This window comes from Synchiropus splendidus, chromosome 1 (assembly GCF_027744825.2).
Source record: "Synchiropus splendidus isolate RoL2022-P1 chromosome 1, RoL_Sspl_1.0, whole genome shotgun sequence".
NCBI lineage: Eukaryota > Metazoa > Chordata > Actinopteri > Syngnathiformes > Callionymidae > Synchiropus > Synchiropus splendidus.
The window spans coordinates 9,283,778-9,298,629 of NC_071334.1; the positions used below are offsets into that span (position 1 = coordinate 9,283,778).

The 14,852-nt window shown below is 41.8% G+C and overlaps 1 protein-coding gene across 3 annotated transcripts in view; it reads right to left on the reverse strand.

The window, feature by feature from the left end:
- The window catches only part of nr5a2 (nuclear receptor subfamily 5, group A, member 2), a 48,306-nt gene extending 33,872 nt beyond the window's left edge, over nt 1-14,434 (reverse strand). The window contains exons 1-4 of one of the 3 annotated variants that reach the window (XM_053854454.1): nt 13,895-14,434; nt 12,157-12,275; nt 10,214-10,355; nt 3,521-4,233 (exon numbers count right to left, since the gene is read on the reverse strand). In XM_053854454.1, the coding sequence (XP_053710429.1) occupies nt 3,521-4,233; nt 10,214-10,355; nt 12,157-12,275; nt 13,895-13,979 (1,059 nt within the window). In that variant the 5' untranslated portion in view covers nt 13,980-14,434. Of the gene's footprint in view, nt 1-3,520; nt 4,234-10,213; nt 10,356-12,156; nt 12,276-12,504; nt 13,800-13,894 lie in introns of those variants that run through there. The other 2 variants (XM_053854455.1, XM_053854456.1) reach the window with 2 other exon arrangements.
- Between the last annotated feature and the right edge of the window lie 418 nt (nt 14,435-14,852).

Here is a 14,852-nt window from a genome sequence, read left to right on the forward strand (position 1 = left end):
CGCTCCTCTTTTTGTTTCACCTCTCTTCTTTTTCGCACGTCTTTTCCTCGCCCTGGCCATCTGTTTATCCAATATGGCTGTCCCATCTCAGCTGGGAGCTTTCCCAAGGAACAAGACTTGCAATACAGTTCCTCCTCAACTTAATGGCCCTCGCTTCTGCTTTTGCCATTGATGCTACATGCAGAGACAAAGCAGAGGAAAAGAAAGGGATGGAGAGACACAGAAACCTGTCTGGATCTTCCCAGAAAACCTGTCCCTGGACAACTTAAATAAATATTAGACGAATTTCCAAATGTCAAGAGCGTTTTTATCGTTGCTTTTCTTTCAAGGGTGAATGGACTGACTTAAGGTATGAAGTTACAAAGCATTCAGGAATGGCAGCTTAACATAGTCCGTAAATGAGATTTGACAGTTACTTTCTATTTCTTTACAAGAATTTAGGCTGGCTTAACAAGACAGGAAACTCAATATTAGATGGTCCCTAAAGTCTTTCATGCTCTCGGTACATAGCTGAAAATGACATGCTTGTTCATTGGTTTAACTATTTAGTTATTAACTTTTTCACTGCAACAAAAGTAAACAAAAAAAACCCAACCATCTCACTGCACCAAGGTCGAGTAACTCACTTACCGTCTATTGTTTTATAAGTAATGCACACCATTTTATAAGAACCTTTATTTAAGGTGAGCTGGGATTCCACCCAGCCCTCTCATAAAATTTAAAAACCATTTTCATCTCATCTACGTATTTTATCTTCTGGTGTTCACATAATAAACCACTGCATGTTGTGTGTTGACATGTTGAACAAAAGCAGTTGCCAACATCCTATTTTATTATTAAAGGGTGCAGAGAGGAAAAGAGGAAACGAAAGGTGTGGCCAAAATGGGAGCTGAATAAGGAAGGTGAGACATAAACATGTGAATCATCAATAGTGCCGATCTCCATTGTGTTTGTTGTGGGAGTCGAGCCAGCCATCCCACTGCTGGAACAATGGAGGAGAGCGTGTCTCCGGACCACCGATGAGTCACATTGTGTAAACACGCATGTAAACATTCACACACTTTTTTGTGCTACACTGATGCAGAACAAGCAGGTTAATTTAGTGCTTCTGAATAGCACTTTCCTTCATGATGCATTTGACTGTTTCACTTTACCGACATTGTCACTAAGATGTTGCATTTTAGCATTTCCCAGAAACCTCTTTGAAGTAATCACTTTGGCCATGTAGGAGAAAACCCTGGAAAACATCAGTTAATGCAGAAATTAATAGCCAAGGTGTTTTAGTGTGTATTTTTTTCCTGGATTCGATTTGCATTATCTATCACAAATATATTCTTGTTAGTTTGTTTGTGGATTAGTGGAGGGTTTTTTTGACTGGAGGGTACTTGAGGGCAAAGGGTGGGTCAACAAAACCCTGGCACGAAATAACTTTTTGTACATGTAGGTACGCAACTCCAGACCAGAAGTGAAGTATTAGGCCTGTGATACCAGTCAAAAACAACGAAGTGCAATGCAACTTTTGCTCAGCACGTCACTATTTTGGGGATTGAAAAACCCTTGCAACAGAGAATGTGTTAAACCCATCAGAACCAAGAGCCCCACCTTCATTTCATTGGAAGGTGTACGAAACAAATAACCCTCTTGTCGTTCTTTTCCAGAAAGAGAGGGGCATCACGCCACTTTGGAAGTAGAGAACAGAGGGCCTAATGACTCAATATTTTCAGGTCCTGTGACAACAGCATACTTATGGAAACTAAATCTATAAACACTTTTTTTGGCAGATGTCTTACGGTCACTCACACACATACACACCCTCCCAGCTTGGCACCTCGACCAGAGAAATTCTTTTGTTCTTAGTGAGCTAATATTAGTTAGAGCGTGATGTGTGAGCGTTGGTCTCCGTGTCTCAGCGTGGTGTGTGTATTAAAACGCTCCTTACAGCGTTGAGCTATTCCTGTAACCAACTTAATTCTAGGCCGCTTCCTGTCTTTCTGCTCAGCTGCTTCACCTCACTGATACTTGCACGGAATTGTTTTGAGGTGCTGTTATGAGACGCAAATGAACGACAGACTACAAAAATATTTTATGATCAGTTACGGGCATGAAAATGGAGTTAAATCCAAATGACAAAGTGGATGAAACCCCAATATAATTTATGCAACTTGCAGCATGTTCAGTATTAAAAGGCTAGCGCCAAACTACCCACCCCCTGTCAATTCATAGAATGTGTGGGGAAAACTGTCAGTGCCACAGCTTGCACATAATAACCAAACCACAGTGTGCTTTGTGATGGCTCTTTAAAAATAAAGCATCGTTGTAGTTTCAATTAGCCGCCTCGCTTAAATAGAATCCCTCCCACGACAAGGGTTTAGCACAAGAGGGGGGGATCTATGTGAGGGGAGGGGGAGGAGGGAGTGGTTGGGATGCTTGAAAAGGACCATCCGGCTATGAAAGTGATATAAAAATAATAGTGATGTGCTTTGTAACAGGCACCAGACACAATTGCTTTTAAGCTTGTGTAATATACAATAAATATAGTCATTAGGGAAACATAATGACAGCTCATTCAGCAGCGCAGACAAACACAAGAGAGCTGGATAATTGAATTAAGACGAGGGTGTTGGAAACAGCGAGGCTTTCTAGTGAAGCAAAAATGATCATTCAAAGTTAATGGGCCAGACTCGCGCAATTATAGCCAAAGACACACCCTAAGATGAGTCTGCCTGTGTGTGCGACTCTGAGGTCGCACGCGAGGCGCGCAAATGAAAACACAAAATGCAAATCTCGAAAAATGTCAACAGGGATGTGGTAAATGTCAGCACGTTTTTTTGAGCCCTCTTCTCTGTCAGAAATTGCTATTGGTTTAATAATGAATGCATCATTATTTCCTTTGAAAAAAAACAAGCCAGTGTGACAAGCGATTATTATGTCCCTTTCATACTCCACGGGAAAACTGGAAGCCGCTTTTCCTTCATTTACATACCAAATAGTTTCAATAGTGTCTGAGTATTATGTTTATATATGCACTTCTCGTGCATCTTTTTGATTCACAAATGGAAAATAAATTCTAATTCATCTTCTAAATGATGTTAATCCTTTCACCAAAATGAAACCATTACGACGATATATTTAAAGTGATCTCGAAACATTTTAGAAAGTTTCACAGCCCACAGCCGCTTTAGCCGCTTTGTGTCACACAGGGTTAATGTGGGTGGCTGCTGAATTTTGATGAGGCAGTTTGACCCACGGCGGTTGCAGTCAAGAGGGCCCTCCACTCCCAGACACACACACACACACACACACACACACACACACACACACACCCACACACAGCATAAAGGCACCAGATTAAAGGCCTGCTGGAGATAAAAGATGGAACAAATGATGTTCGTGGACTCTGTCAAAGACTGTCAAACACGGATGGCGACACGTTGAAGGATTTAGCAGTGATGGGATGAATACAGGTTAATGCAATACAGGTCTGCTGAATGTGATGGTAAAGTGAGTGCAGATTACTTACCTTCAGCTCTCGGAAAAAGATGCTACTGCGTGCCCACTCAACGATGGAGAAAAGTGTCTGGTCAGCCATTTTGCACATGAGGCCAAAGGTGTTGAGTTTTTCGTGCTTGCCCCGGCTGGCCTGCTCCTGCTGCAAGTATGCCAGGATCTTGGCCTGGACCTGCGGTTCGTCCGGTTCACACTTGAGCAACTCTACGATCAGGTGGGGGAAGCTCGGTGGTGAGCCGGACTGGTATGCGTCGACGTAAGCGTAGCCCATGATGGATTCTGGGGAACTAGTGTACGGGTCGGGATACTCTGACTTGATGGTGCGTGTTCCTTGAAAATGTCCGTACGCCGTCTGGTAGCCCTGCAGGCTCCCGGCGTGTGGCGGCATTGCCATGCTAACAGGTGAAGTGACAAAGGGGCTGCGGTCATAGTCTGTAGGGGGCAGGGCAGTGGCGTGATGGTGATGGTGGTGGTGGTGATGGTGTCCAGTGTGGTGGCCTGGATGGTGGCTCAGCGGTAGGCCTTTCGAGGCAGCAGAGTGGATGTTTTGAATGGCTGAGGAGATGGTGAGGTCGGTGGGCACAGCTTGCATCACTTGGCTCATGGCCTCGATTTTCAGGCCATTGGCTCGGATCAGCGCCTTCTTTTGTTGTTTGAGAGCCCGATCGCGTTTATACATTGGTCCAAACTTGTTCCGTCCACCTCTCATGCGATCGGCTCGAACAGCTGGCGGAGAGAGACAAAGGTCATTTCGCTTTAAAATAAATCAATCTTGGTCAAAAACACACACCTTTCGTTATAGCATGAAGATGGCTCTATTCTTTGTTAAAAGAAAACATAAGGCCAAAATGAAAAATGTCATGGCAGTCAGTGTCATTTTTTGCCTTGTTATAAGATGAACATAGACCCTGTCATCTTCAAAAAAAAGTGATGACATTTTCGCACTTAGGCTTAACGTCTCATCATTAATATTAGAACATTCATAACAGGTTCATAACAACATTCTTAAAGTTCATAATAATCAATGACAACCAATGAAAAGATTTATAAAGTATTTTTTAGAGGGATCAAATCCAAGATGAACCTGCACACAGTGCTCCAGTGATGAGCACATAAAGGTCCCCAATTTATGTGCTTAAAAAAGTTTTTTTCAGAACTTAAATTTCATTCATTCACCATGGGTGTTTTGGTTATGCTTAGCGAGTCAACTTATAGTTACGAACTATTGTCAATAACCCTTTCAAATACAGATACTTGTCCACAGATTCAACTGAACTAAGCTATTGTTTTGTGTGTAGGCCAGAGGTTTTCTCGTGGTGACGACACTTGACATCTATCTGTTGACTCCTAACCTGACGGCTCTAAAAGATTATGCAGTCAATCATTCACCAAAGAAATAAACTTCTACGCGTCACTTTGCTTGTGGGTTACTGTGCACATGATGATCTTGAGGAACAGGGTGAAAATGAGATAACTCAGTCATAAATGTGAAACTTGTGTAAACCGGTCTTTTCACATGCACATTAGAAATGCTTTCTGAATAAACAACTTCAACAAGACTCGACCCATCACCAGCCATTAATAGAAACCGTTTCTTCATAAATGCCTCAAAGGCTGGATGGTCTGACAATAAGCAAATTGGGGTTCTACCCCTTTGCCCCCCGCCCAACTCCCCACCTTCTTCAGCATGCAGAATCCTGTGGTGAGGATCACAACGTCTCTGTGCCATGGGTATTTCTAATGATTGAGCTGGGCACACAGTGGACTGCTACAAGGGCCATGTGTGATCTGGCCGACTGGTGCCATGGGGAAGCTGCTCTGCTGTCTCGCAGTCGGGGGGCGCCGCTGTTAATTATTCATACTTAATTACCTCTTACTTTGACGAGGCTCATCGAGCACAGCGTGCGATAATCTAAAAGATGTCTGGGAGAAGATGCAAAAAAAAACACAAAAAAACACTTTGTATTACATTTATTGAAGAAACCAATAAATGTCTTTTTTCTTTATTATTTTTGGCCACGTAGATTTCATTCTAATAAAGGTTTAGTGAAACTAAGAAGTTCATCTGAACGCAGGCGACGTGATGCGTGTAGGAGGATGGGAAGGGTGTTGGGGGGTAGAGGGTGATCAGGAATCACAGAGACTTACAGTCACTGCTGCTGCCTTGGGAGCGATTTTAATGACCTCACTTACAAAAGGGTCTGTCACTGATGTGAGTGCAAGGAGCCAAGAGGGGAGACATGCAAACATAGCTCCCTCGCATTAATACACGTGCGCCCCAATACACTTCAACAAAGAAAACACAGGCGAGACGAAGCATGAACGGGAAGGCAAGATGATGGACGCAGGCTAATAATTGTATGAAGATCTGTCATAAATACCCTTCTATTACAATGAACTTAGGAGAAATACAAGCCATCACTCCTACCCACTGTGTATATATATATATTGTGGGGCATATTTAACTATTAATACTCCCTCCACAATAGTGTAATTAATGAGCTGAGAAATTAATAGCTGGTCCTTCTGGGGAAAAATGCCTTCTTGCCTGCATCGGACCTCAGGAACCAATATGGCTTCATGAATATTAGGGCTGGAGGGTGTGGGTTTTACCACGGCTGCACACATGCACACACCTACACACAGGCAGGGGTTCATATCACTTCTGAAGATGACATGCTAGGATTAATATTGTACAGAGTTGCCACGGGTTGCCTCACCCTGATCATTACCTTTACCACGAAACCATTGCGCTGAAGTTGATCATTCATGCTGTGTAGCATTGATTCTAAAGAGCTAGTTACATTACGGTAACTCAACATTGGATTTCTTTATTTATTTTTTTTGAATCCACTACACATTGGTATTCTGAAGACTGACATCATCTATGAATGCGCACACACAGGCTTGTGATGACAAGATGGCGAGGTTGAACCCCACACTTTCAGTGGTTCATAGTCCTGTTCATGGCGACAAATATAGTGGTAGTGGTTATGAGCTTTCATAATTGCTAACACGCTAAACGCATTTTTTTTCTTCTACTTGGAAAGTCGTAATGGCCGAGTCTTGAGGTGGAACGACTTGAAGGATCCTCCGCTTTAGTTTCAGAATGCAGTAGTGATATTGGATCTCTGACGCGGTCCAGTATCTGGCCTCTGTTATCGCCTCGCTACTGTCACGTCCCATGCGTATCCAAAAATAAACAAGGCTATCCTAAAGAAAGTCGAAACCGTTTTTCTTCTGCCTGATCCGACTAGCATGAATTTAAGCAATCGCCCGCCACTGTGCTTCATTCCCAACCTCAGGCTGCTAATACACCTTAACACTCCACACAAACATATATTCCTTGACACGTACATCCTCTGATTTATGGTTGTTTAATATACAGGAATATTAAGTACACATAGGTGAGGATCCCTGTCGGCCGCCGGCATATTAATGGCTCCCGCGGAGCCTCACTGACACCCTGTTTGTCATGTCGCGGCCCGGCCTGTGCTCCGGATGCGCCCTATCCCTTGCACACACATGAATACCTATGATACCTATGCATAAGTAATAGGACACTCTCTAGCTGCATCGGCAGCTTCGAGGGGGCTGATGGAAGACGGTGAGAGGGAGGTGAAGACAGGGAGGATGTAAAAGACTAGAGGAGAGATGTTTTTAAAAAGTGACTGAGTATCGCTGTTACTAAATAAAGAAAAAAACATTTGCAAATATTTATTTGACTGTGCGTAACGGGTGAGTGCGACCACATCTATCACTGGAGAAAGTGAAAATGAATATTGGCTGCCTCTCCGTGCTTAAATTTCCCAATGCACGTGTAATGTGACCATAAAGCCCCGTCCTTAAGAAAATACAGGGATGGCAGAACTATGAAGCGAAATCACCGAAGCATATGCTCCAAGGCAACTTTTGGAAGGTAGTAAAAAGTAGCCATCAGGAGCCACTTAGACGTAACACGCATCATCACCTTTTGCAAATGACAGGGTAATGTTTCCAAACCTTGATGGGATCTGGCTGATGCTTGTGACTTGGTCAACACAGGACGTAATGCACTCATGCAAGCGACCAGCATTTTATTATGCAGTGGAATGCGTGATGAAGTAATAAAATGAAGGTGGTGGACTACTAGACTTTAGAATTCACAAATCCCTGTGGAAACCTTTTTGAAACTGTGTTTAACATTTTCAAGCACAAACTTGTGAATTTGAAATTTAAAAAATATATAATACAAATAGGTTAAGCTGTAGTTAGATAGCAAAAATGTTACTATGTACAAACATTTATTTGAACACTAAGTTTACAAACTTGGATACAATTAGGCAAAGCTGTAGTTATTTGAACACTATTCTGAACAACATCTATCGTAGATTATGTCTCTGTAACTGTCCTTTAAACAGGTTTCAGCGTTTGTGATTCAGTGTTACTCAATGGCCCTATTTATAAGCCCATGGGGGTGAACTTGGGAGTCCAGATAGCCGTAGTTCTCCAACCGCGCTCAGACACATTGTGACATCTCGATAATGTTTCATGAATTATAAGCATTACGAGAGAATGCTGCTTAGCATAACACTTGAAGTGCAATAAGAACCGGCACTGAAGCCAAACGGTCGCAATTCATCACAAAACTCCAAGAATGAAAATCCATTTAATCTGCATACAGTGTCTGATATTGTTGAGTCAAGGTGGCTGTCGAGTCGAAGTACTATTTATATTCCATTGACATTTTATGTTTCGCTGACCTCCCTAAATTGGCAAACACACACCCACAGACACACAGCTACCAGCCTTACTGGAAACTGCCTTCTCCGTCCAACAAGTTGGGAAACTAGCTGAGACATATTGGGAAACACAAACAAATCAAATAACAACGTAAAACAGTTTGTCCATGTCTGAGTAATTAGGATTAATAATTATCCACGGAGGTTATGAAACACAGTCAATTTGTGGACCTGCTTAAAAAAATGTTCTCGCTGCTGAAAGTGTGTGGGATTTTAAGAGAGAGTGAGAGAGTTGTCAGCGCTCCTGTACGGGAGGTCGTCGCAGGAGACGCCCACAGGGGCTGCTGGCCCCTGACAGAGAGCTGCAGGGCCCGTTATGGCCCACAGCAGAGAGAAACTGCCAGCAAAACAAACCAAGCACAAGCTGCCTCCCACCAGTGTCAGCTGGAAAGTGACAGGCTGGGACTTTATGCCCAGCAGCCATTTACAATTAACAACAATTAATTATGCTGCACGTGGCAGGTTTGAGAGAGAAGCCTGCAGGAAAGAGCCGAGCTGTGATGTCTTGGCTTTACTTTGGTGCCTCTCATGGACCTCTCTCTCTTTGTGAATTCCAGTCATCATCTTAAGGTGTGTGGCTAATTTCCAGTTTAAATGTATTTATTTAACTACCAAAAAAAGGATAGTACTTTTCAACTTTACAATATGCACATGTTAAAATACTGGGTCCCAAAAAAACAAAATACACAAATATTTAGTGATGCAGTCGTCACGTCACATCTCAACAGTGGAGGTCAGACTTCAAACCGGTGGTCACTACATTTCAAATAATAATCCTACATACCTACTGAATGTTACTTTTCATTGTATTTCCTAGATGCCAAAAAAATCTATTTTACTTCAGTTATGTGGATTATTTGGATACAGATTGTGAATACCATTTCCAGATAAACCAATTACCAGTTTATGAGGAGTGTATTAACATAGTTGATATACAGGAGTTGGACCAAATAATGGAAACACCTTATGATGTTTCCATTGTTTTGTCCAACCCTTGTATACTCCAACATATTAACCAGAGCTTCAATAAAAGAAAATCATTCATTTTCAAGCTCCAAACAGAAAACATGAGATCAAATCTGCCTGGTCAAATGCATCATTGGTTTACATTAGACAAATATACATTGGAAAAACCCAAACGTTAACAGCAGCATCTTAAATCTTAAATGACACTAATCCCATTCACACTATTTCGTTTTTCAGAAAACTATAAAGTAACTGCCCAAATATGTATTTATTCTGAATACTTTCCTTAAACACTGGCTGGCTGTTTCTTGACTTATCACTCTGAGCGCATGCTAGTTTTGGAGTCGCATTCAAGTTCAACAATGAAACCTCCAAAAGTATCATCATTACGATTCTCTCTATACCGCCAAGTTTAATATTTGACCATTACTGGCATGTATCTGTTTAAGTTACGGTAAGAAATGAAGGCCGTCATTTTTTTTTGGAGGATTCTGTCTTCCATAAAGAACTGGAAATGTTTATGTTGCTTTTGAAATTATTATATTGTGAATTATATTATGCCACAGAGAAAACTACAATCATTGTCATGTACTGTCTCTAGTAACTCAACAAATATTTGACACATCAAATGGATTTTCAGAACCTATGTTGAAGTCCAGCAGCAATCAAGTTCTAATTTGAACTGCTCCATGCTGTCATTCTTTCCCCTCCAGGTTTCAGAAAATAATTGCAAACACGTCTAGAAAAGAATGTGATGCATCCGATGGAATGTCTGGTTGTAATTTTTCACTCCAACAGATGTGCCGAATAGAAGAATAAATGAATAAATGGTCACCTCTAACCCAACTGAGGAGTGTTTGTTGCAGAAATGATAAAAGAATGACAACTAAGATGACATTAGTCATTGTTCACAGCGATAATCTCTGTGAGACATAAACTTGGTGCGTGAGCAAATGTACCTTCAAGCTTCATGCCAACAGTCAGGCACTTTTGGAAGCGGCAGTACGGGCAGCGCTTCCTCTGGGTCTTGTCAATCTGGCAACTCTGGTTCTCTATACATGTGTAGCGCTTATTGTTCTGGACGGTGCGTTTGAAGAAACCCTGTGGAGAGAACCAATTAAGACGTCAACCTGCTTGACCCCTACAAGGCGATGGTAATTGACCTATTCACACACTCAGACAGATGGAGAGAGACAAGCTTTATTCACACACACACACACACACACACACACACACACACACACACACACACACACACACACACACACACACACACACACACACACACACACACACACACACACACACACACACACACACACACACACACACAGTCAGACACAGGAATACGACAAGTTTTTTGGCACTTTGAAACACAATCCCTTTTTAGATTCGGGGGACAGAGAAACACACATTCATGCAGTGACTCAAGCAATTGGATCCGTATACTTTCACCAGTTCAATACATATCAAAAATATATTTTAGATCTATTCACATCTAAAGTCACATCACACCATGAAAATCCAAGGGGAAGATATCTTTTAAACTTTCCACTTAATTATTGAAAAACATGAGAAGGACTCAAGGAAAAAAAATCCAATAAATTACATCCATAATTCACAGTTCCTGGATTACTGGGGTTTATACCTGCAACCTGGAATTAATTATTGGCGGCAGCAGCAGCAGCAAAAATCAAACGGAGGGAAGACGGTATTAACGTATTCCAAATCCATAACCTAAGGTGGAGAAGCCTTAAAACAGCTTTTTGAAAAAAGTAAGATAAAAAATGCTGCTTCTATCAATATCCCAAGGAACATAAATTTAATTGACAATCTGCATTGCCTCATGTATCCAAGGGGGTTTACACCACACTTGTTAAAGAGTTGAAAACCTTTGCTTCAGAGGCTTCAAAATCTTCCATTTAGTGCAAGAAATATGGGGAAAAGATGGATTTGAAGTTGAAAACTGCACATCAAGAAACAACCTATCAGAGCAGTTAGGGTTCCAAAGGGGACATGTTAATAACAAACCTAACTTTAATCCAGTATTTAAAAAAAAAAAAGAATCTAATCTGTGGTTTATATATTCTACTTGATAATGTTCTTGACAGGCATTTCATTTACCTGTGCAAATCATTGCAAGAACCTTCAAAAAAAATTAACAATTCAAAACGGGGCGCTCAAAAATGGTTTGACATGAAGCATTTAAAAATTGAAAGAAGTAATGTATGCGGACTGGCCGCTCTTTTGCAAGCATTTAAACCACCTCATTACTCAAGTCAGTAACGCGACATGACAAATGAGGCGAGTGCTGATCATCATCAAGCTGCAGCTTTGTCAATATTATGAATGTTTTCCAAACACTTCAAAAATCACCGGCTCACAAAACACACAGAATGATGGAGACACGGACGCGCAAGCAATTGCTTAGCAACTCAAGGTCATGATGTGGGATCAAATCTATAACATGTGCTTTGAATAATGACCACACAAGCAAGAAAGGTGCACGTCGATAGATGCATTTCTGCACCAGGCGCCGTTATTAACATGAAGACGTTTGTCTCAGCTTAATTTGCTGCTGACAGTTTTACTAGACTGGAATAAGCCCTGGACACTGTTTATCGGTGTAGGGAGGAGCGGGGAAAATAGAAATCATGATGAATCTTTTATGACCTCACATCAGGAGTTTGCCTGGTATTTAGTGTGACCTCTTGCTTTGCAATATATACACTGTAAAATCCAGTGACGCCTGTGTTCCTGTCCTTTGACCGTTGAATTTGGCTTCAGGTAAACATGACTTTTTGGTGCATTTGAGGCTGTTATTATTCGAGCCAATCCACCTTGTATTGTTGAATTTCTCTATAATGTTGAGCAGATTTTGCCCCTCAAACGAAGCACTCACCTTGCAGCTCTCACAAGTCAAAAGTCCATAGTGATAGCCAGAAACTTTGTCTCCACACACGGGGCACATCTCGTCCAAGTCTTCGTCATAAGTGTAGTCCATCATTTTCAACTGGTGTGCTGCAGAAAGGTGCACAGTTAAAACTTAAACAACGACGTTGCTCGATAAAGTGAAGTTACTTCCACCGGACCGACAAAAAAAGACACATATTAAAGGCGAGTCTTGTCGAAATTAATGCAGCTATGTGCTAAAATCGCAGGGGACGAGCGAGATATTAAGTGTTAAGGGGGGGGACGTTACCGCCCACAGACAAAATGAAGACACGCACACACACACATATATATAGACCTTTTCATCTTCAGGCTACAAGAGAAAAAAAAACGTTTTTAAAGCTCTACCTGGCGTCAACGCTGCAGGTTTCTTCAGGCCTTTTTGCCGGTGAAAAGTATTTGTTTGGGTCAATTTTGGCAGCTACCTACAATTCAAGCTATTAAGCGCGAGATATAAAAATTCTTATTCAATAAATTGTTGATAAAATTAACCTTAACAACATTAGCAGCGCCGCCATTTATCCGGCGTTTTCATCTAAAAAGCGTGAAAGACGATGGGTTTTTGATCCCAACAGATGACCTGTCAGGTACGAGTCAGAACGATGACCGAGGTGAATAAATCCCTTTCTTTAAATACGGCCGTTCATTTAAAATCATTTTTCGTATTTATTTTTGTTTTATTTTTGACAGCGTTTAATTCACTGAATCTTCGCAGCGCGGCTCAGGAGTGACGCAACAAGTTCCAACGATTGCGGGGTTTTGAGTGTCATCCTAATACAATCTGCGTGTAAAAGCGAAAAACAATTCATGAACAAGCAGATTTTCCGTATTTTTTTTGTCTCAATATTTATTTATATATTTGAATATATACCATCCAAACTTTCGTTTCAGATGCGAGGCCGCGTTTTTATTGTTTTTGCCCTTAATTTTGTCTGCAGGTGTAATATGAGTATTGCGCAGATGTTTTGTTTTTTTCCCGCGTTTTGGCTTCGTTCATTTTTAAAACGGCAATATTGTTTGCAACCAATTAGGAGTTGCGGTCGATCTGACTTGATTTAGATGTTGTTGTACAAGATTTAGGCAGAGATTGTTGCGTGTGCGCGCGTGCGCGTCAGAGTGTGTTATCAGTGGATCATAAACTTAGGAGTGCGCCCTAATTGATTGTCATATTACGTTGTTGCGGAAAGACGAGGGGGAAATAAACGCTCATTCTGGCATCTGAGTTACGCCACGCATTAATAATATTAACGTCAGAATAGACAAGCAAACATTTTTCACTTTTTCACTCTCACCCAAAATGATTAGCCTAAAATCAGCTATTTATTATGAGCATATCAGATTGTGGATTCATCGCACGATTAACATAAAAAATAAACCAATTTGAATTCGGATCAGAAGTCAAATAACAACTGGTTACATTGGAAAACATATTTAACACGTACTTTATATTGGGTCATACCTCAGAAATGTTGTCAAAATTATTTCGAGTCGTCTTTAAAGGCAGCGCATTCTCCCAACTACATGGATGACACAAATAAACTTTGACGCAGTGACTCCAACAATAAAACATGGTTTTCTGGATAAAAGATTTTGGACTCCGCCGGGGTCAAAAAGAATGATAATAAAAAGTTCGGAACAGCGTTGCGCCAAGTGCTGCTGCTGCGTAAGATCCGCGTCAGGACGCTTACCTTGCATATTCCTGGGCATGTGCCCGTGTTCTCCATACGATGATCGAGAAAGTCCCAGGGATTCAGTCTCGACTTTGGGCAGCATGTCAGCGCCACCGGCCCGAGCTGAGAACTCCGCACCGAACTGCGGGACACCTGATGAGGGCAAAGGATCCCACGATCACGCCTCACAGTGTCCCGGGTCTCTCTCACAATCTACTTTCCCCTCCCTCTCTTTTTCCTTTTTTTTTTTTTAAATCGATGGCACCATTTTGAAACAGTGCGCTATTATAACCGACTTGTCTGCTAGCCGCGCGAGAGGCACGGGTCGGATATTTTGACTTTTAAATCGCAGTATGACAGTTACTGAAAGATTGTAGACCACGTCACAAACCGAAACAGTTTCCTCTCGCCCTACTTCTCCTACAGACGCTCAGTGGAAAGCGGACTGTCAGCGCAACTTTGCCTCTTCAACACGCGGTGTTGCCCTCACTCCTGCGCGTAAAGTCACAATCGGCGCGTCGGACAGTCTGGAGATGTGGAAACCTCTTCTCCACCGCCTCCTCCTCGCGGCTTTGTTTACTCCCCTCGCTCCAATCCTGGATGCATGCGAACCTCTGACATCGCCGTTCCATCAGCCAATCAGGAGACGGAACCTGAAACCCACCGGATTCATCTCCAAAAACCTCTCAGCTGTTTGAGTCCGTCCAGGATGGGCTGCTAAATGCAATGCGGGATGCGATAATCCGGCGATGAGCGGTTATGATTTTTTGATTTCTTCATTTTACGTTTTGTAAAATTTGCTTCAGTCTCAATTAGGGTTTCCTGGAGATGAATCCGAGTTCATCCGAACAAAGTTCCATTCCAACTCTGTCAGATACGTGTACATTCACTTATACGCTTGACTCATTGTAAATAAACAGTCACCAATTTTACTGTGTCATTTATGTCTTAAAGCAACGTTTCTTTTGCAAAATCA